This window comes from Molossus molossus, unplaced genomic scaffold (assembly GCF_014108415.1).
Source record: "Molossus molossus isolate mMolMol1 unplaced genomic scaffold, mMolMol1.p scaffold_m16_p_20, whole genome shotgun sequence".
Classification (NCBI taxonomy): domain Eukaryota; kingdom Metazoa; phylum Chordata; class Mammalia; order Chiroptera; family Molossidae; genus Molossus; species Molossus molossus.
In genome coordinates, this window is record NW_023425356.1 from 45,996,793 (window position 1) to 46,023,847 (window position 27,055).

The 27,055-nt window shown below is 46.2% G+C and overlaps 1 protein-coding gene across 1 annotated transcript; it reads left to right on the forward strand.

The window, feature by feature from the left end:
* Positions 1-1,734: 1,734 nt before the first annotated feature.
* On the forward strand, positions 1,735-26,239 carry LOC118637377 (quinone oxidoreductase-like protein 2). The gene is made up of 10 exons (XM_036272783.1): positions 1,735-1,787; positions 1,870-1,975; positions 3,947-4,043; positions 5,373-5,431; positions 6,135-6,200; positions 6,960-7,069; positions 8,219-8,300; positions 12,098-12,279; positions 14,788-15,016; positions 25,052-26,239. Exons 1-10 carry the CDS (start codon positions 1,738-1,740, stop codon positions 25,118-25,120), a joined length of 1,050 nt encoding a protein of 349 aa, XP_036128676.1. The 5' UTR covers positions 1,735-1,737; the 3' UTR covers positions 25,121-26,239.
* Positions 26,240-27,055: the final 816 nt, after the last annotated feature.

Here is a 27,055-nt window from a genome sequence, read left to right on the forward strand (position 1 = left end):
AATGTGAAAGCTATTTTGCACATACTGTTAAGTGTTGAAAATCACCTCAATTACTTAAGATACTTTATCTCCTGCTAAAGTTGTTAAAGGGACTTTAACTATTTTCCTCAGGTATTTGTTATAAATGTAGAATGCAGTATCGATAGATTTTTTTTTCCATATTCACTGATCCTCATATTCCCTGAGAATGACAAGGGCATTATGAAGACCACAATAGAAAAAAATTTCCATAAAAATACTTAATCAGAAAGAAAAGACTTGATGCTTAAAGATCCTTCCAATTATTTGGAAGATAACCAAGGGCTCATTCAACAATTCATCAGAGAAGCATGTATTAAATTCCTGAAAGTGTTGCATTGTGCAAAGTACTGCAAACATAAGGAGATTAAGAAATGGTTGGTGCTTTCAAGGAACTCTATTAAACACTGCTCACTTTATATCTTGTATAAATACCTAATACTTTACAAAATATTTTCTGCATATAACAACTCATTCTATCCTCAGCACAATCAATCCTGGTTTCACCCTTCATAAACTTGAGATTTCTTATTGCTCACTGTTATTTGGCAATCAGAATATTCATTTTGATGGTTATAACGTGTTAGTATGTCTCCTTTATTGCTGGTCTGATTTCATGTGCCCAGTGACTAAGGGTTTACCAAGTGTCTTATTAGAAATAATTTTTGTTTTTTTATCCTCACCGGAGGACATTTTTACATTTATCCTCAGATAGAGTGGAGGGAGAGAGGGGGAAAGAGAGAGAGAAACATCGACATGAGGGACACACATCGACTGGCTGCCACCCACACGACCCCAACCGGGGCAGGGACAAACTGCAACCGAGGTATGTGCCCTTAGCGGGAACCGAACCCAGGACCCTTAGGTCCGCAGGCCGATGCTCCAACCACTGAGCCAAACCGGCCAGGGAGGGCATCATTATGCTACCTTTAAAGCTACCTGTCAAATGAAACATCCTTCCCAGGATAACACGTGCTTCTCTTATCTTATACTGCCAGTTTATAGATATTTGGTTACTGTTGCTACAGAGGTCAACCCAGTTTTATAATATTCCACAGATTACATTGTTATGTTTTCAGTTTTCCAGAGTGTACTCGGCCACCTAGGAATTATATGATCACTGAATCAATTATTGAGCATCCACCTTGGGCCAGGCATGATACACAAGTCGGAACTGTGAAAACGACCATGTTTTGGCCTCATTGGAAACATTTTTGCATTTGTGTAGGCTCATTCCACATCGGGTTACCAGGAAGCATATCGGTTTGGTGTAAATGGTCCTGTAAGTGTGAGAAAATGGGTAACTAGAATTGAACGAACTCTAATAGGACGTTGAATGCAGACATTAAAGCCTTTATCTATACATTTAGGATTTCGCATGTGCGGTTGACCCCAGAACCACTATTCTAAAGCCGCCAAATGCTACAAAAATGCCAACAAACGGGTAATCTCTGGCCATCCGTGTCCTCTGACGCGTTTTCTGTCCTTTCCAGCGGGCGCCACCTCCAGGAAGCCTGCGGGACGAAGGGACAGGCGCCCGGGTCAGGGGGGCCAGCCCAGGGGTCCCGGCCGCCGCCTCCAGCCTGGGTCTGGACCCGGCTCTGCACGCGTGGCCACGCCCTCTTCCGGTCCCCAGGGCCGGGCAGGGGCGGGGCTGGCGCCGTCGTTCTTCCTGCCCCGCCGGGACCCCTCCCCACTCGCGCCCTTCTGCGCGGGGCCATGGCAGCGAAGGTTTGGGGACGGTGCTTCCCTTGGGTGTGGCTCTGCAGGTGCGACCCCGACTCCTCCCTGAGCTCCAAAAGGCAGCTGCGCGGGTCACCCCGAGTAACCCAGCCCTTGTCCGTATTGCAGGAGCGCCTGGCCCGGCGGCCGCCACTACCGCGCCGCGCGGTGCGCCGAGTTGAAGCGGCCCCTGGCCATTGAGGAGGTCGCCCCCCGCCCCGTCCGGCCTCACGAGGTAGGGTGACTGGCCTATCCCCAGGACCTCACGGCACCTTCCCTTTCCTCTCGGCCACCACACACCCTGGATTGAGTTCCCAAGTGGTCAGCTAGGGGGCGACCCGGACACTGGAGCGCAACTTCGTCCTGGGCCCCGTGGGCCCCTCTTGGTTCACAAAAAGGCCAAAAGGGCTCAAGAAAGAGGTTCCCACAAAACACAAATGGAGGTCTCTTTCTGAAGGCCCCAGAGCTGTTGCCTTAGAAACAGAATTCTGATTTGCACACCATTTTGCATAACCACCTGCAAGTTATTGATTTAACGCAGATAAATGGACCCCCATCCTTTTCTTTCTCCTCGGTGTCAGCATCTAATTACCTGCCTTCCCTCCTCCCCCAAACCAGTCGGCAATGTACCCTGTTTCCGTTGGAATGTGTGTACTGCAGTGGTTTGGGGTTTAGGGATGTGGGCATTTCCAGTGAAATGGGGAAGTCACTTTGGCCTTGGGGGTTGACCACTCCGGTGACACGATGCGGCTGGCATGGAGAATGAGAACCTCTGACAAGGTGCAGCAGGCAGTGTGCCTGACCACTGGTGACAGGAGAAATGTGGCTCCTGCCCCGTGGTTAAATGGGTTACTTGGGTGAGCTCATGATGGCAGCCAGGTGGCTTCCTGAGACTTGGGTGCTGAAAGACGTTAATCCTTGAATCGACTTGAATTGAGATGGAGTGGCTTGAGGTCCTGTGTATGCTGCGCATGTTATCAACCTATGTGTCCTGCACCAAACGTGCAAAGGCTGAAGGCTGGACTCCTTTGTTCTGTTATTTGCCCAGACACTTCCTCCTAAGGGATTGGTTTATGAGAGCTGGGGCTGAGTTTACCCGCTATTAAATCTCCCCAGTCTGGAATAGTGCCTGACACTTGGCAGATGCTGAAAACATTGTTGAAAGAATACATTTTGTTGACAAAAATATCCTCTCACCAATATGGCCACCTCTATACCAAACTGGAAATTTAAACAAAACAAATAAATGAATGTTACCCGTGGTCTCTCAGCCTGTGTTTCCTGCTGGGAGGGGTGGTCTATGACAGGAGTGCTCTAACTTTAGCCTGCATCAGAATCACCTGGGGCTTGTTAAAACAGATTGCTGGGCTTTGTCCCCAGAGTTTCTGATTTAGTAGGTCAGGGTGGGGCCTGATAATTTGAATTTTTAACAAGTTCCCAGGTGATTCTAGTGCTGGTGGTCTGGGATCACATTGAGAAGGACGGACTTACAAGGTCTAGGAACTGCTGGCTGCACTGCTGCAGGCTTGCCCCAGCGTCAGCACAGTCATTAAAAAAAATGAAGCTGGTGATCTATGACTAGCCTCCAGGGTGATTTCTGATTCCCAAGACGGCTCATCACGTTACCCTCCTGCTTAAAATCCTTTAATGGCTTACCATTATTACTACTATGAAGTCTAAGATGCTCAATAAAGCCTACAAACCCTTGGATGGTGTGGGCCCCATTCTCTAACCCCATCACTTTCTTCTATTTGTGTTCTAGGCTTGATGGTTTTTCTTTTGTCCCCACCACAGGGCCTTTGCACATGCCATTGCTCTGGACAGTGCCAGAATTACCCCCCCCTACTTTGAATAGTTAACTCTTGGCTGTTCATAGTTCAAGTGTTACTTTCTTACAGATTTCTCCTGACTCACCCAAAAGGTCAAGTTCCCCCATTATATGCTTTCATATTAGCATATATTTCTATTTCTAACATTTTGTGTAGGAGTTGTAATTTAATGCATAAATCCTCACAATTATTGGTTTAATATCTGTCTTCTCTACCATACTTTTTGCTCCATGAAAGCAGGAAACTTGTCCATTTTGCCTCATGATTGTACACTGGGACTGAGTTTAGTATTTGGCATATAATAGGTATTTAGTAAATATTTTGGTGTAACTGAATTATTATCTCCCCAGATATGTACCTCTCTATTTCCTTTACAGGTCAGAGTTGATGTCCATTTCTGTGGAGTTAACTTTGCTGATATTTTGGTTTGCCGTGGTCAGTATCAGGAAAGGCCCCATCTTCCCTTCACCCCTGGTGAGTATGAAGGCCCAAGTGACCGCTGCAGGGAGAGAAGACAGTTTCCAGAACCACATGCTTCACCTCAGACTCCACCCTAGAGGTGCTTGCCCACTGTCAGTGACATCTCAGACATGTCAGCCTCACCACTAATTAGAAGCACTAGATTGTGAACCCCTTGGGGGAAGTTTCTATCTTACCTTCATTTTATCTCCCAGTTTAGCATTGTAACTAGCTCATAGTAGATGCTCAACAAATACTTTAAAAATGAATAAATGAACAAATGGATGTTCACATATCATTATGTTCATCAGAATTCTGATCCCAATCATCAATGGTTCTAAGTCATTTCCTTTTATTCCTTGACATTGCCTCAATTTTGTTTTTTCACTTAAGGATCACAACCATCTGTTTGAGGCTTAAACTCTTAGCCTTCACAAACACAGTCCCAAAGAAACATAATATAAGAGGATCAGAAAGAAGAAAAAGAGTTTATACATTTCTAGCAGTTCACTGTCTGATTTTCATTATGCCCAATCTGATTCCATTTAGATCCTGAATATGTGGACAAATGACTGATTTTTGTTGTTGAAATTCATTTAAACAGGTATAAGCAATAGCTCAGCATGTATATGGTACATGTATAGTCTATATTCTATACAGATACATACTGTTAAGGACATAGCCATTGCAAAATAGTTGCTGTGTTTTGGCCGTAGGGTGTTTGGTTGTGTCTGAACGGTTGGAACCATTTGCTGAAATGCTGGATGGGGGAGATGTCATACTCAATTGAGCTATTCCTCTGGCAGCTCAAGTGGGAAATGTATGATCATTAAATTCAGAAATTTCGGGCGTGGAAGAGGAGAAGGCAGACAACAGCAGTTCATCCATTTGAGCCAAGTACTGTATGAATAAAATATGGTCCACGTCCTTGAGGGCCTGGCAGTCCAGAAGAGGAGACATGGCAACAGATGAATATAGTACAATGACTATCGCAATTGGGGTCTTGTAGGAGCCCAGGCCCCCAGTGAGCAGGGTCAAAAGTACTTGTGTACCTGTGATTCTCTTCAAGAATGTGCTTTTTGCTCCTTCTTGAAATTTTCATTTGTGTCCTGGTACGAATGGGGCTGCTACAGCTTTTTAGTTGTGATCATGAAAATCCTAAGTTCACTCTCCTGTGATTTGGGTGCAGAGCTCTTCTCCCTCTTCCCTGGGTGGATTTGGGCAGGGGAAGCACTTAGACTCTCTCAGTTCCAGGAAGCTGGTAGGATGGCCTGTGGGTCCGGACTGTCACCTCCATGGCACTGGGCTTTACAGATAACTTAATACTGAAACAATTTGTTGTAGGAATGGAGTTTTCTGGGACAGTGTTGGAGACAGGCACAGATGTCAGCACAGTTAAAGAGGTAAACGTGTTGAAATCTGGGAGACTGATGTGTGTACAGTCATGAGAAACATGCTAACTCATTGGCAGCCAAAGGGGCTTATATCTCTTGGCAAAGGCCAGGAGACCCCAAAGGGAGACTGAGATGGAGGGTGAAGAAACGAATCCCGAATTGGGGGGAGGAAGGTAGTCGAAGTACCTGGTTTCATTAAACGTTCATTATTAATAAAAGGTGTTTAGCCCTGGCCAGTTTGGCTCAGCCGTTGAGCATTGACCTGTGGACAAGAGAGTCCTGGGTTCGGTTCCCCCTAGGGGCACGTACCACACACACACACACACAAAGGTGTTTTGTTGCTAAGAGGATAGAAAAGTCTCAAGTTTCAGCCTCTTGAGAAAGAAATTAACATTGGGATTCGAATTTATATCCAAATTCATATTCTAATTGATACCTGTATCATTGTTCCAAATGTGCTCAGATTGGCTTGGCATCCTGGTGGGGGTATTAAGAAAAAGACTGGAAAGCAGGAGGGGGTGGGAGCAGGGAGGAGGGGGTCAATGGGGAAAAAAGGGGGAAATCTGTAATACTTTCAACAATAAAAAAAAGAAAAAGGCTGAATTATTTACTTAACATTAACTCTAAATAGATAATTAGGATAAACCTGAGGAGGTCTTATGGAATCAGAAAGATGCATTTGAACCTCCCCTTTATGATGTTTTCCCTTCAGGGAGATCGAGTTATTGGAGTGAGTGGCTTTACTGGTATGGCTGAAGAATGTGTCATTGACCAGAAGGTATTTCTACCTCTCAGTATTAATGCTTGTGCATCTAAAAAAATGTCCGTTCTTTTCTTTAATTTTCACCTGTCCCTCATTTCTCACCCTTCCCCCAACCGCTTTTTCTTTGTATTTGGCCATATCTTGTTTCTCAGCCAAGCACTTCTTTCTTTCAAATGCTAAACCCCTTTTCTATGTTGGTGTGACAGCCCTTGCACAAAACTTTGTTTGTGTGGAGGGGTTTAATGAAGAAGCATTTTGTTTTCTGAGTCCTGGAAGCAACTGGCTGGCTGTCTACTTGGATCACAGTTAGGTAAAGACTGGTTTGGGGCATTAAGCTGGATGGAATGGGTTTTTCTCTCACTCCAAACTTGTGAGAGAGCGAGCCCTGGGAAGGGAGCCAGCCAGGGTGGCCAGATCCGGTTGTGCAGGATGTGAATGGTGCCCCCTAGTGGAGAACAGTGCATATTTCCCCCCTCAGTGTTACAGAGGTAAAATTTGGGTAACATCCAATTCACCCATTATATAGTACAGTGGTCAGTGTTTCATTCCCCCCAAGTTAGTTGGTTTCTTCCTGAGCAGGTGCAGCCTTAGGACTTTTGAAGACTGATACACCCAAGTTTTAACTCGGCCACAGGTTGCTTGGTCTTGACTTCTACTAGGCTTGGTTCCCTGACATGTGTTTTCCTTTGCAAATGAGTCACTCAATCATAATATTTACTGAGCAAACTTTATGGAGTCAGATCAGTTCCTAAGTCACTGTTATCTCTTGTGTAGGCGCTGTGGCAGATTCCAGAAGGGGTCCCCCTCCGGGAAGCTGCTTCCCTGCCTGTATCTTACGGTACTGCTATTATGGCCCTGGAGCATCGGGCATGTACCCAGCCTGGGTAAGGTCTGTGTAGACAACAGAGGGCGCGATAGGACCCTTCTCTGATATCAGAAGTGCCCAGGGCCTTGCCCCTCTTCTCCCTTGCCTGACCTTTAGCTCATGCTCAGTCTGTCCAAGGAAAGGCCAAAAGAAGTAGTGGCCCGAGGTTGGAGTCTGGTGACGGTGGAGATATCCTTCTGTCTGAGAGAGAATGGTAGGCTGTGAACTTGGCCAGTATGAATTTGGAGAAATATCCCTCTCAAACCTGACCACTCTGGGTAGCACCTCTTAGAAAACCTTTATGTTTCAAGAGTTGGTTTATTTAAACTCACTGCCCTCTGGTTTGAATGGAGGCCTGTGGTGTTCGTTTCTGTGAGGCTTGGTGGGGTGGACCTAACCTCAGAGGTGCTGAGTAACCCATCTTATCCGGGGTTTACCTGTTGCCTTCCGCTCCTTTCAGAGAGCTCAGATCGCCCCAGAGAGATGGCTGTAGTTGAGCAGTGCCCATTACCTATCACCACCTTCTAAAATTCGGCAGTGTTTAGTATGAGCACGATTTAGGACAGTTTCTGAAGCAGAATTGAGTACTAGCTCACAGGAAGAGGCTACCTAGAGATGTTAAGGACTATTTCTCCTGGGAAGTTTTCAGAACTGGAACAAATTAGCCCTGATCTAGCCACCGCCCATCCTGGAGAATGGACACACATAAAGGGTTGAATGGTCTCTAAATTCTCCTCTTGCTTTAAAATGTCCTGGTTTCAAAGAACTTGTTGCATGTATGCATAACCAATGGACAGACAACAGTGTTGGGGGGGGTCGGGATTGGGAGGAGGGTGTCAGTGGGGGGAAAAGGAGAAACGTCTGCAACAAAAATTAAAAAAAAAAGAAAATGTGATTCAATGCTTAAGGGACATATTGTATTAAAAGTATTTTGTTGTACCTGTGATTAATATGCATTTTGGAAAATCACTCAGCCTTACTTTTCTCATCTGTATAGTGGGGGTGATAACAGTTACTTTAGAGATATTATTGTCTATATTAGAAACAAAGTTTATAAAATGCCTCGGGGGGGGGAATAAAAAAAAGTCCCGGTTTCAAATTGTTCGTGAGATCATATTGCTGGATGCTTTTTGGTTTCTGAAGGAGCGTTCCTCTCTTTCTGGCACAGAGAAACTGTTCTAGTGACGGCGGCCGCTGGAGCCACAGGCCTCGCGGTCATAGACGTGGCGACACATGTTCTTCAGGCCAAGGTATTGTATGTTAGATTCTCCACTTGAACGAACTATACCACTAAACATGGTTTTCCGACACGGAATATGTCCATTGATTTAGTAAAAACCACGTGTGAGGCACTGGCCTTGCCAACTGTTTGCTTGTGGACTAGTGAGGGGACCTAGGAATACATCCCTGGTCCTTCCAGTTCCTGGAACCTGCAAGGTCTGCCTTGTTCACAGCCTCGCAGATGCTATTCCCTCCACCAGTGATGCTCTGAGCTGTCCTCCTCCCCCACCGGCACTTCACATTTAAACTCAAAGGCCACTGTTTAGGGAAGTATCCTTTGTCCCTCAGGAGGTGTTAATCCCCTTCCCGCACTATTTGCATAGGGTCTCATGGCATCCTATCCATCTCCTTCTTAGTACACACCGGATGCATCTCAGTTCCGCTTAGTCCTCGACTTGTGTCCTCATTAGATCACTGTCTCCCTCCCACTGGACTGGAATCCCCGTGAAGGCAGTTCCAGTGCCTGGCTTGGTGCCTAACCACAGCAGGCACTCAAGATCTGTTTCTGGAGTGAATGAATGGACGAACAAATGAAGGAAAGTGTCAGAGAAGGAGGGTTTCTTTGAGAAGGTGGACATTTAGGCTGAGTTTTTCAAGGACTGGCAGTAGTTGAATAGAGGAAGAAGGGAAGGGAGTCCATTTTGGTGGTGGGAGGGTCACTTAGAAGACAAATAGGAACTGACGGGATGCATTCAGGGGGTTGCAAATAGCATCTGGGGAGAGAGGATCTGTGTGGGCAACGGTGGAAATTGACTGTAGAGGTGGGCAGAGGTACGATCAGGGGGTGCCGGAGAATTTGAACATGTATTGAAAGCTAATGAGGGTGTTAGGTAGGGAAGTGACTCGATCATCTTTGAATTTGCAAAGTTCACCCTGGTAGCAGTGGGGATGAGGGAGGGGCAAGGTCAGGGGTGGCCCCAAGGTGTCAGGGCAGACTCCTGGAGCGATCCCAGCTGGAGCTGCGGGTACTTGAACCGGAATGGTGGGGGTGATGAATTGAGAGAGATGAAAGTGGAAGAAAATTGAGAATTTGGTCACTGGAGAACATTCTAACAAAGTTGAAGGAACAAAGACTTTGACGTTAGCCTGACCTGGGTTCAAATTCTAGCTCTGACCTTTAGCTTAATCATTTCAGTTTCCTCACTGGTAAAATAATGCTTTCCTCACAGGGTTGTGGTGGGAACACTGAAATTACACGTGCACTGTGCCTGCTGGAGGGCATGGCACGTCGGTAAGAATCTCTTAAAAAGGGATCCTGTTATTATTATACATTGAGTGGGAAGGAGCAAACTAGGTTAATTTGTGGATTTGTCACTTATTGCGATTGAGAACACAGGAGGACATGATGAGTTCGGTTTTGGATGTTGTCGAGTGTGAGGTTCCCATGGAGATGCAGTGGGGTATCCAGAAGGTGCCAGGATATACAGGCTTGGAGATAATTGGATTGGTCTGGAATTTCTGCAGGTGGCATCTCTCCTTCTCACATGGAGCTCCTCTGGTAAGGACATGTGAGTCCCGAAAGCAATCTCAGACACTAGGAAGCTCCTCGTGGAATAGGAACACATTTCACGTCAAAAACAAGGGCTCTTAGCACCTCTCTCAGCAGGGAGATCAAAATTAGCCTCATTGTCTAGAACCACTGACTCTTTAACATTTCTAGGAAAATGAAATTGTACCATTTGTTTCAAGTAGTTACAGGAGGTTAAGTAGAGAGAAAAATCCACTTCAAGTTCAGATATTAAATATAATCTAAGCTGTATTTTCTTCAATAGCAAAAATGGTTTTATGCAAAAGCAAACAAAAATAAAAATAAAAATATTGTCATCATGCCATTAACTTGGAAGTGTCATTTTGATAACACCTGCCATTCCCAGCACTTCACAGGGCTTTCGCTGGCCTCCGCGGCTGTTATGAGACCCTCACGCCTCACAGAGCCCCTGGGAGACAGGGCTGCAAGGTGTTTATTGTCCCTATTTCACAGATGAAGAAAGCGAGGCACCAAGAGAGAAAGGGATTCACGGCAGGTCTCACCGGGACCTGGTGAGAGTCCTGGGATGGGAAGCAGGTGCCTGACCTGCTCAGGTGTTGCCCCTGTGGCACTGTGTGCTGATTGCCCTCCGTGACCTGCAGCTGTTTGAGGATAGCTTTCAGTTCCAAACAGTTAGGAGTTTGGAATCTCTGAAGGGCACTAATGTTTGTGAGTGTTTCAGTACAAGTTCTGAAAGTCACCTTGGGGCAAAAGTGCTGGGGCTGGTGGGTGCTGACCAGTGCTAAGGCACCTCCAGGCAATGTTTGAGCGTTTGAAACTTTTCTGGAGACTTCCAAACCCCGGACCTCCTCACAGTATGCCCTGCAGCCATCGATGCCACCTTGGCCACGCCTTAGGCCTGGTTTTCCCCCAGGGGGATGGATGGAAGAGCGTAGGCTTTGGAGTCAGGCAGCACTGGGGTTGAATACATGTGCTACTACCTGGGTGATCCTGGATTAGCAATTTACCCTCTCTGGCCCTACGTCTCCACGTCTAGAATGGAAGTAATTATACTTCCCATAATGTTCCTATGAGGTTTCAATAGAATAATTGATTGCATATGTATAACAGTAGATTTAAGTTTTCCAGCGCTTTGTTTTGCAAGTGCTTTACATACAGTAGTATTCCACTGAATTCTTAAAATAAATCTGCATATATGGATGAGGTAACTGATGCTTAGAGAAGTAGGCAGGCAGTATAGAGAGGTTAAAGAATGAACTTTGGAGACAGAGTATCTGGGTTTGGTTTTCAGTTTGCCTCCCATTACCTGGTTGATTTTGGGCAAGTTACTTACATTTTATTTTTTTGGTCTCAGTTTTTTAATATCTAAAATGGGGATAATAATAGTGTGTCTATCATTGGACTACTGGTATATTGCATTATTTGTATACATAAAGCATTTAGAATAGTTCCTGCCACATAGTAAGTACTATGTAAATGTCAGCTCTTACGAAGTAATTGGCTGTAGGGAACATCGCTGGTTAGTAGCAGGGCCCAGGATTTGAACTTGAATCTGTCCGATTTCAAGAGCTTTCCACTGAATCTTGTTTTATCCTCTGGGAAGCCTTTCTTTCTTTTTTTCCTCACCCGAGGACATTTTCGCATCCATCTTCAGATAGAGTGGGAGGGAGAGAGGGAGGAAGAAAGAGAGAGAAACATCCATGTGAGAGAGACACATCAAGTCGTTGCCACCCACATGACCCCAACCGGGTGGGTACAAAATGCAACTGAGGTACATGCCCTTTGTGGGAACTGAACCCGGGCTCTCTGGTCCACGGGCTGACACTCTAACCGCCTGGATCTGGGTTGGACAGTTCGCGTTTGCACTTCTAGAACCTTCCGTACTTCCCCATCACACTGATGTAGCTTGCTTTCTTGACTCTAATCTTGGTATTTAGCTTGTATCCTTACTACCTGACTCATAGTAGATGCTCAGTAAATGGTGGTTTTAATTCGCATCTGGAGAAGACTTACTAAGTGTCTCCTGAACCATCTCCTAGCTAGACTCATTGGGGTTTCAGGATTCTGGGACATGTGGATCCCACATCCAGTGGGGCGCGGAGGGGCCAGGGTCATGGTGCTGTGTGTTGGGCCTGCTGGTTGGATTGAGGCTGGTGTAGGTCAGCAAGGTCACATTGGTTTCTTGATTAGCACGCTTTGGGTACAGGTTGGGTGGGTGGCTTGAGCCCCTCTTGGTCCATATTCTGGAACCTCAGAAGCTCTGTGTTCTTTATGCAGGTAATAGCTGCCGCCGGAAGTGACGAGAAGTGCAGGCTGGCCGTGGAGCGGGGCGCACAGGCCAGTGTGAACTACAGTCAGGGCAGCCTGAGGGACGCAGTGACGGAGCTGGTGGGCAGTGGCGGGGTGAATGTGGCCATCGACACCGTGGGAGGAGACATCTTCCTGGAGGCTCTCCGCAGGTGCGTGGAGGGTCTTTCCAGGGTGGGCTGGGCCGGGGGCTCTGCCTTCCTCCAGGCCTGGCTTCCCTTTCGTCCTCACTGCTCACTTCTGCAGGCATCGGCACCGACCAGAACAGCTGAGTGGGGGCGTGGAAAGAACTAGAAGCAGAGGGGGAAATCAGGAAATGCTTAAATATAGCAACAACAAAATATCCAACTGGAAAATAGCCAAGAAATGACAGCAGACTCTCTAGTTGGCAACATCAAATGCTTTAGGAATTATACATGTGTTCAATTCAGCTGTGCCGCCCCCACCAACCGCTTGATGTCCACGGTGTGGGTAATTCTTGAGGAGATCATTGTTCAGATGTTAAATGTGCCCATTCTTTTGATCTTGCCGGTTTTGAAGTAGCCAGCAGGGTAGGTATCTCTTTGATTTTTTTTTTTGAAATCACTGGTGATTTAGTGGGACTGCTGTCTTTATACCAATTCTCATTCTGGTTTCAACCAGGACTCTGGAGTGCTTTGTAATCGGGTTTCGTTTCTTGTGTCAACCTGGCAAGCACAATCTTTGCTTTATCTCAGTTTAAAGTAGAAAAAATAGAAGCAAAGAGAACAGCTTGGCCCGGCCGGTGTGGCTCTGTGGTTGAGCGTTGACCCATGCACCAAGAGGTCACTGGTTCGATTCCCGGTCAGGGCACATGCCCGAGTTGTGGGCCAAATCCCCAGTCAGGGGCATGCAGGAGGCGGCCAATCGATGTTCTGTCATTGATGTTTCTATCTCTCCCTCTCCCTTCCTCTCTCAAAGACCAATAAAGAAAAAAAATTAAAAAAAAAAAAAGAGTAGCTTGCCCATAGTGGGGGCCCATTGGTGCTGGAGGCCCCGAGTATCAGCTCAGTGTGTCCGGGACTGTGCTTGGCCAAGGAGGAGTGTGCGAGTAAACAGAGGGCAGGACAGAGGGCTGCTGGTACTCCCCCTGCACCTGCCTTCTGCATCATGCTGTTTGGACAACAGCTTCTCATTCCCCTTAGAAGAAGAGGAGCAAACCACCAAATCGGCAGACACATATTTCATATGAAAGATGTTTACAAACTTTTGTTTCTGTAACTCAGCGCTTAGCATGCACTGCGTGGCTCTTCTCATAATGGGCTGCGGGAAACTGCTGCGAATTTTTGTGGATTGTTCAAAAGTCTGTAGAGAAGCACATAACCTAAAGGAGTCCGAAGCAAAGGAGGCTGCATTCAAGGGCCCGTCTTATCCCTGCTTCCTAAGTTCAAGGGCTTCAAGCTCAGTTGTCTCCGAGTGCAGCATCTGGAATGACGTTTGTTTACAGCAGGTTTCCTTCCACGAAGTCGTGGGCTGGTTAAACAGGCAGTCTTGGTGCTCACGTGGGGCTGCTGATGAAGCCGGCCGCTTCCCTGGCCGCCGGCTGCCTCGCTCGTGGCTTGTGTTTATAGTTCCCCATTGAAGGATCCGCAGCGATCCAAGATGGGTCCCCCCTGCCAGCGGGGAGGCAAGGGGAGTTTCCAGCTGGAGGCTTAATACATGTTCCCTTTTTAAAAAAATTGTGGTAAAATATACATAACCCAATACTTATCATTTTAACCATTTGTGAGTGTACAGGTCAGTGGCATTAAATATGCTCACCACGCTGTGTAACCTTCCCCAACAAAGTCTCTGTATCCATGCGGCCGCACCTGTCCCTCCTCCCTCCTCCACTCCCCGGGAAGCTCTGTTTCACTTTGTCTCTATGAAGACATTGTTTTTTATATTTTTTATTCTACCTTCTTTACTGTGGTAAAAAATTACATAACATAAACTTGCTATATTGACCATTTTAAGTGTGCGGTCCAGTAGTGCTAAGTAGAGTCACGCTGTTGTGAAATGCATCTCCAGAGCTTTTCCATCCTGCCCATTAAACAGCAGACCTCCCTCCCCCAGCCCCTGGTAACCACTATTCTCCTTCTGTTCCTATGAATGCGACTGCTTAGACACCTCACGTAGATAGAATTATATAGCATTTGTCTTTTTGTAACTGGCTGTTTCACTTAGCATAATGTCCTTAAGGTTCATCCATGTCGTAGCATGTGACAGAATTTCCTTCCCTTTTAAGACTGAGTAATATTCCATTGTCAAATATATGCACATGTTGTTAATCCGTTCATCAGCTGATGGACATTCGGGTTGCTTACACCTCTTGGCTATTGTAGATAAAGCTGCTGTGAACATGGGTGTGCAAATATCTCGTCGAGACTCTGCTTCCAGTTCTTTTGGATATAGGCCAGGACGTGGGATGGCTGGATCCTATGGAAATTCTATTTTTAATTTTTTTGAGGCACCTCCCTACTGGTTTCCATGGCGGTTGCACCATTTTACAGTTCTACCAGCAGTGCCTGAGGGTTCCAGTTTCTCCACACCCTGGCCACCACTTCTCGTCCCTTCTCTTCTGTTCTTTTCAAATAGTTGCCAGCCTCGTGGATGTGAGAGTTCACTGCATTGACATTTTTTCATTCTCCTTCCCTCCTCAGCCTGGCATGGGAGGGCAGGATTGTAGTGGTGGGCTTCGCTGGAGGAAACATCGCTTCTGTGTCAGCCAACCTCCTGCTCCTGAAGAATATCTCAGCCATGGGGGTGTACTGGGGCCGGTACCGAGACCAGAACTTCCCCGTCTTCTCCAGGAGCCTGTCCTCGGCTCTTCAGTACTGCCAGGAGGGCCGCATCCAGCCGCACATCGGAGTGGTTTTTAAGCTGGAGGAGGTGAGATGCTCTTATGGAGTGTGCTGGGGATAAAGCCAAGCTGTCAAATACCTCCTGTCCGGATAGTATAAATCCTCCTGTTACGGAAAGAGAAGGTGAACATGCCACATAGAATAATGGGGTCTCGCAGGCTTGGGGGGGTCACAGGATTTCTCCCACTCCTCTGGGCTGTCCAGCCTGAACCCAGTGAGCCGCCCGGGAAGCTGGACCTGTGAAGACCACACAGGTGGTGGGTGTTGACGGCTCTCTCTCCATCAGTGGTGTCCCACACAGAGGCGAGGGGGGTACTGGAGGAAGTAATTCACCTGTGTTGATATGAACTCTGAACTCCACAACATACACGTCTAAGAAAGAAGCACTTACCTTGACCTTTGACTTTAGAATTCAGGCACGTTAAAGTAGAACCAGATGATCGAGGCCGGAGTTCTGTGAACAAATCACGAAACCACGCCTGGCATCGTAAGGCTGTAATTCACCCACAGTCACTGCAGTGGATTGTGTTGGCTATTCACTCCTTTTTCCTTCCCCCACAGTGCCCTCCAAAGTGCAGTTGTGTGATGCATATGCGGAATTGTAACTGTGGCTGTTAGGCATTCACTGCGAAGTCTCTCTCTTTTGGCTTAATTTGTTTTAATGTTCAAAAACCTGTCGTGGTAGCGCTGGTCAGCCGTGCTGTATTGTGCGTGTGCAGATGAGCGGAGCTCAAGCTGTCAGGCCAGACGTCACTGCTCACCAGCCTTCAGTTATGTGTTTTCCCCACGACGAGGCGCGTTCTGCCCGAACGGTCACTGTCTCGTCCCTTTGTCATGTCAGTCTAGAGGGTGGTGCTCAGTGAGATGAAGGGAACCTGACTGGCCGTCAGAAAACTGGTTGGGTTCTGATTCCAGCTTTGGATCCCTCCGTTTGCCCCTTTGTGGAAGTCCCCTCACCTTTCTGGCCTTCACGCAACATGTCTATACAGTCGCGGGGTGGGGCCCGGCCGATGGGCTCAGTGTTTGAGCGTCGACCCTGCACCAAGGGGTGGCCGGTTCGATTCCCAGTCAGGACACATGCCCAGGCTGTGGGCCTGATCCCCAGTGGGGGCATGCTGGAGGCGGCCAATCGATGTTCTCTCTCATCGATGTTTCTATTTCTCCCTCTCTCTCCAAAATAAATAAAGAAAAATAAATAAATAATAAGATTGAGGGGTAGGACAATCGGGAGCCACAGTCAGGACTTAGGGTGGGGCAGATGTAGACTTGAGCTTGCTGGCCTCTGGGACCCCGTCAGTGCTGGGGCTGGAGTAGCTGCACGTTTTTGCTTTTTTGTTTATACTTTTTTTTTTTTTTATCCTCACCCGAGGATATTTTTCCATTTTTTGTACAGACAGAGTGGGAGGGAGAGAGAGGAAGGGAGAGAGAGAGAGAAACATCAATGTGAAGGGACACATCGAGTGGCTGCCACCCGCACTACCAACCAGGGCCGGGGACAAACTGCAACTGAAGCACGTGCCCTTAGCGGGAACCGAACCCGGGTCTCTCCAGACCGCAGGCCGACGCTCTAACCACTGAGCAAAACTGGCCAGGGCTATCCTTTTCTTTTAAGAAAAGGTTTCGTGGTTTACAAGGTGAAAAGTACAAGTTTAGAGAATTCCTGGATCCCCCTCCAACGTGTGGCTTTTATCACATGACTTGTAAACTGAGGTTTGCTTCGCCCGAGGCTTGGGTATACCTGTTGACAGAGGATGAGGACAGCTGGACAGCACAGGCGTGGACACAGGTGCTGGCTTGAACTATCTCTTCTCTGCATCGACGTGTTCTAGGTGCCGCTTGAGCAGGAAAGAAAGCCAGAGCACCCAGGCTGAGGTTCTCTCCTCTTGGACACAAGTTAATGATCTAATTGCCGACCCCCTGGCAGCTTCCATTGCCCTTCTTTCCCAGGAGGGCTCTGCGCACAGGGTTTTATGGCTCTTCCCACTCTGCCGACCTTCGGGTATCGGCTGGCTGTCGGAGGTCCTGCGCCCTAACAGTTTCAAGTACCTCACTCACACACCATCCATTGACTACTTCTTCTCTTTCTGTTTCTTTCAAACTATTTAGAGGAATAATCATCATCATCATCATCATCATAATGATAATAATTATGGTAGCTCCTATACATTAGGTGCTTACCAGGGGTCAAGAACTGTGCTAAGTACTTTATATGCATTTTCTCATTTAATCTTCTTAACAACCCTTCGAGGACCATTTTTATCGCAGGCTGTGTTAGAGGGGCAGTTAGACAGACATGCGCAGAGTAGGAACGGTAGTCCAGGTACGGAAGGTCACAGGTGGAAAGCCTAGCAATGGGAAAGACTGGAAGAACAAGTATTGCAGGGGGACCTCGCCCGGAGGGTGACCTTTCCTCCCCTAGCATGTTACTGGCCGTGCGTTCCTTAAGATGAAGGACCCAGTTCGAGACCTCGTCTTTCCTCACCGCCTTCTTTCCCCAGGGGTGCTTTCTCTGACTTTCTTTTCCCCAAGTTCACGAGCCCTTCTTTTACCTTGGCAACTTCTTCCCCGAGTCCATGCAGCCCAGCTAGCTCACTCCCTCCGCCTCTGTGACTTTCTAAGTAAACTTTCACTTGCATTTGAGTTCTTGGCTCTGAATTCTTTCTTAGCCAGACTCAAGGACCGAGGTCTTACTTTGCAGCTGACATCTGGTGTGGCCGTTGACAGTTATAGATGAAGAAATCAAGGATTGTGGAAGCTGAGACATTTGTCCAATAATGTGTAGTAAGTGACAGACTTGGAATCCAGTCCACGTTGGTCTGACATCAGATTCTGAGATCCTTATGGCCATGTCAAACTCTCCTCAAACAAGCCAGGAAGTTACCTCTTAGCAACCTTATTTTAGAGTCTGAAGTTTATCTGTCTTTCAGAGAATTATCTTACAGTTCAAATGACCAGGAATCTTGAATTATCCAGAGCAGTAGTATCAGCTTAACAATAACCCACAACCTTCAGATCAACTTTGAATAGTAGTATCTATATATTTTGTTCTTTTAAGCTGAAGGTGCTTACATGAATATATAATTAGTTTCACTTAATTTAAAGCCTGAGTAGTATTTTTTTCAGGTAAATCAGTTAAACTATTTGCAAAATTTATCTCCCAGAACCTGCTTGGGCTTGGAAAATGACCACTGTGTTTTTGTGTATACTATCTATTTCTGGCTCTATATCTATATATCTATGTCTATATCTATGTCTATATCTATCTATATCTATATCTATATCTATATCTATATCTATATCTATATCTATATCTATATCTATCTATATTGTACCATAAATAATGATGCCTCCTAGCTTTTATTTTCTTCTGAATATGTGGACTCACAGATTTGACTTTGATAGTTGATATTAAACGGACCACATAGGCACAGGGTATGAACTCCCATAGTACTCCACGCCCCCCTTCACCTGCCTGGAATTATTGGTTGATGCCCGTTGATCCCGTGGAGCACAGACTCCACACAGGCAGGGGCCATGTGCTGTCTGCACCTTGGAGTCTCTAGATTTTGGTAGGGACTCACGTGTCTGTCGAGTGATTGAGAATACGGGAATCCCGGCCCCGCTACCACCTAACTGACTACGGGCACATTACTTACATCTTTGTGCCTTATTTTCTTGTCTGTACTGGGAGCAGTAATATACTCTACCTACTAGGATGGTTATGAGGATTACATACGATAATACAGGTAAAAGCATATCATTAAACACTTAGTATGTATATATTTTTCAATGTTTTTTTCTTTATTGATTTTAGAGAGGAAGAGAGAGGGAGAGAGACATAGAAACATCAGTTAGAGAGAACATTGATTGGCCGCCTCCTGCATGCCCCCCATTGGGGATCAGGCCCCCTACTGGGCATGTGCCCTGACTGGGAATCGAACCAGCGACCTCTTGGTGCATGGGTCGATGCTCAACCACTGAGCCACACCAGCTGGGCACACTTAGTATATTTTTAAAAGCAAAATCTATAGCCATTATGCAGAGTTGAGCTTTTCCGTTCCCCTGAACTCTGACACTTCTGCACTGACATTTCAGAGGGCCGGATTTGATTCTTTTTTTTTTTTTAATCCTCACCCGAGGACATTATTCGATATTTTGTTCAGATAGAGTGGGAGGGAGAGAGAGAGAAACATCGACGTGAAAGGGACACATCGAGTGGCTGCCACCCACACGACCCAACCAGGGCTGGGGACAAACTGCAACCGAGGTACATGCCCTTAGCGGGAACCGAACCCGGGTCTCTCTGGACCGCAGGCCGACACACTAACCGCTGAGCCAAACCGGCCAGGGCAAGAGGGCTGGATTTGAGGGACATTCTTCAGATTTTGAATTTTAAATAGAATTTATTGTGCCCCTTGAGCTGTCGGAAGAAGGTATTCTTCAGCATGTCTGCTTTCCATAGGGAGCTCTCCACACACATCTCGACCTGACACAGTACTTAAACCTTGCAGATCTGAACTTGTTTATTCTGTAAAGGCTGGCTGAGATCACCACCTGAACAGATTTAATGGCTAGAAATTGTTTAGTTGAAGTTTCCTGAGTGTGTCTGTGGAATTAATTTTAGTGCATTGTTCCAGAGCCAGTTTATGAGCCTCCCCATATCTGCCAGTCCTACCTGCCCCAGATCTTGTCCACTTGTCACACTTTTCCAGTGATGGCTCATGCCAGTGATCCCTGCAGTCATGCACCCCAGAGCCCGTCCTAGGGCCATCTCCTGACACCCCGATTGTCTCATGCTTTCCCAGGGTGAGGGCTGATCTTAGGCATGGCTTCATCATTTTGCTCATCAGGGGGGAAGCTGCTGGTGCAGAGGTGATCTGAAGAAACTCTGGCTTCTGCACAAACTGGAACACGACCCAGAAGTGTGGGGAGTTCACTCCACGGGGCAAACTGTAGACAGACTGCTGCTGCTGTTCCTCCTCCCCGTGGACTGTTCCGACGTGCAGTGGGTTCCATACGGCCTCTCTGGAGACGCCCCACGTGAACACCCACCAGTGCGAGTCCCCCTGAAGCTGAGGCCAGTTCAGGATCAGTACCACACACGGGTTCCTCTTCTCTCTGCTGTATTCCCTCCGCTTTCCCCTCGCCCTGGCCTCCCTGGGCGGCAAGGAAGTGCTGGGACACACGTTCTGATTAGACTCTTTCTAAGGAACCCAGGTTGACACTTTGAATATTTATTTGTGTGTTTAATAATAATACATGGCTTGACTTTTTTTGAAGTCAGGTTTTCTTTATTTTTATTGTTGACATTAGTACAGGTGTCACCATCCCTTTGACCCCCTAAAGTCAGGATTTTCGGGGTATAATTTACCTATAGTAAAATTTGCTCTGACTTTTGACAAACATATATAGTCATGTAACCACCTCACTACGATCAAGGTACAGAATTTTTCATCACTCCAAAAAGTCTCCTGTGCCCTTCTGTAATCACCCCCTTCGGTTCCACAGTCCCTGGCAACCACTGATCTATTTTCTTTCCCCATAATTTTGCTTTCTGCAGACTGCTGTATAAATGGAGTCATACGGTAGGTAGCCCTCTGAGTCTGGCCTCTTCGGTGCTGCATATGCTTCTGAGGGTCATCTGTGGTTTTGCATGTGCCAGCAGTTGTTCTTTTTATTGCTGAATGGTATTTTATTGTATGGATGTACTGAAACACGCTTTTTGATCAGTTCATGGGATATTTGATTATTTTCAGTTTTTGGTGGTTCTAAGTACACCTTCTGTAAATATTCACGTTTGAGTTTTTTTTTTAAATCCTCACTTGAGGATATTTTTCCATTTATCTTCAGATAGAGAGGGAGGGAGGGAAAAAGAGAGAGAGAGAGAGAGAAACATTGATGAGAGAGAGAGAGAGACACATTGATTGGTTGCCTCTCGCACGACCCCAACCAGGGCCAGGACCAAACTGCAACTGAGGTACGTGCCCTTGACCAGAGCTGAACCTGCAACTCTGGTCTGCAGGCCGACGCTCTAACCGATGAGTCAAACCGGTTGAAAACAAGTTTTTTTTTTTTCAACTTTTAGGACTGGGATTTCTGGGTCATGTGCTAAGTGTTTGTTTAACTTTTTCTTTTCAAATCGACACAGACATTTATTTGGCTTTACTTCCAGAGCAGGGTTTCCTCCGCCCCCAGTTCCCAGTGTTGTCTAGATAACATCATTAGGTAGGAATGTCCGTGCAAAGAAATCTATGTGGAACCCTACAAATAACGCAAGTCGATGTTAGAAGGAGCGAGCTTGATTATATCAGCAGCTCACTCTCCAGGCCACAGTGATTCCGAAGCAATTCGACACAGTCTCTGCAGCCCATGGTTTTGAAGATGAGGCCATTCCTATCGCGTTCCTACCAAAGTTCATAGCTCATAGGTTTTCTGTGTGTGTGTGTGTATTCTTGGTTAGAGACTGGTGCTCCAGCATCACTCTTTGAACACATTAAGATTTTGTTTGTACTGATTTGCCACTCTATGTTTAACTATCAATAACCACCAAACTGTTTATCAAAGTGGTTGTCTTACTTTGCATTCCCACCGACAAGGTATGAGAGTTTCTGTCACTGCATCTGCCAGCATTTATTGTTGTCAGTTGCTTTCTTTAATTATGGCCATTCTAACAGGTGTGGAGTAATATCTGACTGTGGGTTTAATTTGCGTTTCTCTAACAAATAATGATTTTGAGTATCCTTTCACGTGCACGTTTGCCATCTCTATCTTTTTTGGTGAAATGCATTGATTGACTTTTGAAAGAAGATTCAGATCAACTTGTATCAGAACAATGATATGATGACTATAATTCAACTATGACAGTGTCAGCAACTAAATGTTTTTACCTTTTAAAAACAATCCCATTCAGTCCCAGATATATTCATTCATTCATTCATTCATTCATTCATTCATGAGTTTATCTTATCAAACATTCACTGGGTACATTATGTATACCAATCAATAAAAAGTAAGACTTAAAGAATTTAGTTTTTAGTTGGAAAGATCTCAGGACAGTGCTTTGATGGAGCTGGTTTGAAATGGCAAGCATGAATTGACAGTGTATTTATTTTTTGCATTTATCTTCAGATAGAGCGGGAAGGAGAGAGGGAGGAAGAGAAAGAGAGAAACATTGATACGAGAGAGACACATCGAGTGGCTGCCACCCACATGACCCCAACTGGGGCCAGGGACAAACTGCAACCGAGGTACATGCCCTTAGCGGGAACCAAACCTGGGTCTTTCTGGTCCGCGGGCCGACGCTCTAACTGCTGAGCCAAACTGGCCAGGGCTGTTTATTTATTATTATTATTATTATTATTATTTTTTTTATCCTCACCCGAGGATATTTTTCCATTTTTTGTACAGATAGAATGGGAGGGAGAGAGAGGAAGGGAGAGAGAGTGAGAAACATCGACGTGAAGGGACACATCGAGTGGCTGCCACCCGCACGACCAACCAGGGTCGGGGACAAACTGCAACCGAAGTACGTGCCCTTAGTGGGAACCGAACCCGGGTCTCTCCGGACCGCAGGCCGACGTTCTAACCGCTGAGCCAAACTGGCCAGGGCTATTATTTTTTTAAATCCTCACCCGAGGATATTTTTTTTTCTTTTCTTTTTTTTTGTTCAGACAGAGTGGGAGGGAGAGGAGAGAGGAAGAGAGAGAGAAAAACATCAGTGTGAGAGGGACACGTTGAGTGGTTGCCTCCTGCACGACCCTGACTGGGGCCGAACTGCAACTGAGGTACGTGCCCTTGACCAGAATCGAACCTGTAACTCTTTGGTTCATGGGCCGATGCTCTAACTGCTGAGCCAAACCAGCCAGGGCTTGACAGAGTGTATTTAGGGAACCATAGGTTACTCTCTGATTGTTCTTGCTTAATGAGCTAATTAAAAATTCCAACAGCTGAACCCAAAACAAAAGCAGTATCCTCACCCTGCTCCCCAATTCCAGGCTGCATATCTGCAGAGACAAATTTAATTAGGGCTTCATCACTGCAAGGCAGAGAATCAGGGTTCTGGGCACAGCCTGTGTCTGGGCACAGCCGGAGCCTCCCTCTGAGCCGCAGCCTGTACAATACGAGAGGAAAATGTCCCCGGGCATCCATCCGAATTAGCTACCAAAAGACTCTGGTCCAAAGCCCTGCACTTTGTCTCTTAGTTTCTCACTCCAAACCTTATCACTCTTATTAAGCATCTAGTCCTTAACATCACAGGTTGTCTGTTTCCCCAGCTCAGACAGAAACCACAGGGTGGGAAGGAACAGAGCTGGGCTATTTTTAGAAGCAGCTACAATCACAGCGAAGTGGCAGCTGGACACACAAAGTAAGAGAATGTCAAAAACAGGAGGTGAAATAATGGATGTTCAAACTTATGAGATTCCCAAGTCACGGAACAGGATGGTTATGCTTCCCCCCAGTATTATCATTTAAAGAGGTCAGGTACCTGGGTGCTACATTTTTATAAAGATTGCTGTGTAACATGATTAAAAATATGCGTTCACCTCTGACGTGAGAATTTTCTTTGTATATTAACACGGATCTGCAGAAGAGTCCTCACTGGTCTCAGATGCCAGGTGAAAAAGTATCGATATCTCGACTTGTGCTTGTTTCCCCGAGTAGTTTTGTTGCTGGGCTCTGACAGGTCTCTGGGAACAAGTGTCTTCTAACTGACAGGGAGAGTGAGTCACTGGGAGATGTGTCTTTGAGGGATTGACAGGCAGGATGAGCGTTTCAACATCTTTCTTAACCCTCTTCCGCCTCCTCAGTCTGTAGGTTGCCAAGGGCCCAGGAAAGCACAAAGCCCGAAACACACGTTCTTGGCGCCGGCCGCAGAGGTCGCCACGACTGATTTGTTTCCCTGCTTTTTTACTTATTTATTTTTATTTGGCTTTGTGGGGGAGGATTTCCAGTGGAAAAGGCTATTTAATCATAATTCTCGTTTCAAAGCACATTTTCATCTTGGCGAGGCCCATCTTTTGCTTTTATGTCCACGTATTTATGGATGTCTGTATTTATTTACTCCCTTTATCCTCCTTCCCCACACCTTTTTCTCCTCCGACTCGGTCTCAAGATGCATCAACAAGTAACAGCACAGGGTTGTGCTGTAGCTCTTACGCTGTTTCTGAATTTTCCACGCAGTGCTGCCTTTTAAAGACCCACCCGTACTGCTGGTCCTGGGTCCGGTTCACGACTGCCCACTGCTGTGGTGCATGGTTTGTACTCACCACAGCTGAGGATCCCTTCCCTTGGATGAACGTCAGGGTGGTCCCCTGCTACCATAATCCGTTTTGCCTTTTACATTTAGATGTAAGATCCATTTTCAGTTGAAACTTGTGAAAGGTGTCAGGACAGTGTCTTGATTCGTTTTTTGCAAGTGGCTGTGCAGTGGTTTCAGCTATTTCTTGCAAAGTCTACCCTTTCTGCACTGAGTTGCCCCGGCTCCTTTGTCAGACGACCAGCTGTCTTCGTTTGTGTGGGCCTGTTTCGGGGCTCGCTCATCCGTCCCACTGATCTGTTTACTCTTTCACCAGTGTCACACTGTCGTGATTACTGTGGTTGCTTTTTAATTTATGTTTTATAACGTGGACTTCTAAAAATGAATTTGAGATAGATTGCTATTTCAGACACACTGGAAATAGGACACTTTTAATAAAAAGGAAAAATTGTAAAGTAGTAAGTGACTGATTCTTCCTGCAGTGGCTCCGTCCCTTGAGCAGCTAGAACACACGGCTGGAGTGTGGACAGGCCTGATGGCTTCTTCCTGCTGCCCTTTATCTGACGACACGGACGATTAGCGTTCAGGCAGATTGGATTACTGAGACTGGATTACTCTGAAATATTATTGTTTTCCTTTGAGTTTGTGCTGATTATTTAGTCAGTATTACATAGTTATCTATATACAGTTCATTGAAGACATATCTTAATACGTTAGCTATTTTAAGAATTGAACCAGCAACAAATGTTTGTTGAAATATGCATGTATGCAAACCTTTCTATTATATATTGGGATTTTTTTTTTTAGGTCAATGATGCCTTCCTTCACGTGATACAGCGCAAATCCACGGGCAAGGTGCTCATCTCCCTCAAATAAATCCTCACTCAGCAGCAGACTCAGCATGTGTGAATCCAAACGCATAATCTTTCTGAAAACCTGATTTCCCTCCTGTATTTCTGAAGGTGTTACCACTTTCCTTACTAATTCAGGTTCAACATCTTTGAGGGTCACCTCTGAATCTTTCCTCTTATTCCTCATAGTTAGTGTGATCATGTACTTTACTGTCCAAACTTGGACCTGTCTGAGAGAGAAAGGACCTTGTTAGGAATTGCACCAGGAAAACAGGTGTCCTCCGCAGCCCGGGATGCGGGTGTAGGGTCACCCATTCAGAATGCGTCAGTGGCCAGGTTCTGTCATCCCCACCAATAAGACAGTGCGCACCTCCATATCCTCTTTTCCATTTGACTAATTAAGTCTTATCTGCTAATTCAGAGTGAATTAGCACTGGCTTTCCTACCTTTAAACTCTACCCCACGCCCACACACTAATCTTTGTGATACATTATTGCCACAGTTACCTTCCCAAAGCACAGCTACGACTATGTCTCATCTTAGGAAACCTGCAATGGCTCACCATTGTCTACATGGTGGCATTCACACTCCTTGAGACTGCACTGTGATTCCCTGCCCCTCCTCCGCTCTGCTCGCGTTCCCTCCCTTATCTTGTCCAGCATGAGCCGTCCTGACCTGCAAGACTGTTTGCAGTGAGCCTGCCGCTCAGGAGGGTGGTCATCTCTTGCCTTCCCTTCCCGTAGCTTCTCCCCAGGAATTCTCACATTTTGCCTCGCTCCGAAGGGAGCGGCATGCCTGCTGGAATAGACACAGGATCATGAATCCAAGAGTTGGAGGAGGTTCCTTCAGGTCTCTGAGCCTTCATCTTTGCACTATTTTGTAGATGTGTCATCTACCTCACAAGGTGGTGAGTGGTACATGCAGTGATCGGGCAAAGCGACGAGCACATGCAGCAATTAGCAGACGCTAGTCACTTTCACTTCTTTCTGTTCTACCTTCCCAAGTAGTGTAAGCTCCTCGAGAGCAGGTGCCACCTCGAATCCCCCTTCGTACCCCCACAGTACCTAGCACAGTGAGGTACCCTTGGTTAATAATCAATAAATTGAATTGAATTTGAATTTTCTGCATGTCTTAAATTGTAAAATTAAGACTATGAAACAACCCAGATATCCTTCGACAGGTAAATGGATAAACAAAATGTGGTATGTCCATACAATGGAGTCTTATTCAGCCTTAAAAAAGGAGGACATTTTGGCGTGTGCCACAACATGGGTGAACCTTGAAGACATTATGCTAAGTGAAATAAACCAGTCACCAAAGGACAAATACTGTGTGATTCTACTTATATGAAGTATCTCAAGTAGTCAAATTCATAGAACAGAAAGTAAAATGGTGGTTGCCAGGGGCTGGGGGAGGAGGCAAAGGGGAATTTGGGTTTACTGGGTACAGTGTTTCAGTTTTGGAAGATGAGAAAGTTCTGGAGAGGATGGTGGTGATGGTTGCACAACAGTGTGTGTGTGCTTAATGCCGCTGAATTATTTACTTAACATGGCTCAATTGGTTGAGCCTTGTCCCATGCGCCAAGAGTTTGCTGGTTCAATTCCATCAGGGCACATGCCCAGGTTTCAGGCTCGGTCGCCAGTAGGGGGCGTGCAGGAGGCAGCTGGTGGAGGTTTCGCTCATCAGTTTCTATCCCTCTTCCTCTCTCTAAAATCAATAAAGACATATTTAAAAAATGGTTAAAATGGTAAATTTTATGTTATGTATATTTTGCCACAATATAAAATGTTTAAAAAAGAATACATTGCACTGACATCTAAGTGAATCCATTCAGAGAAGAGGGCAGAGTGGGTAGGATGCCCGGCCAGGCTGGGGGAAGCTGCCGTCTCTGGTCTGTGGGGAGAGGTCCTGCACCTTTGCTGGGGGCTGAACATTGTTCTCTGCTTCTACTTCATGACTG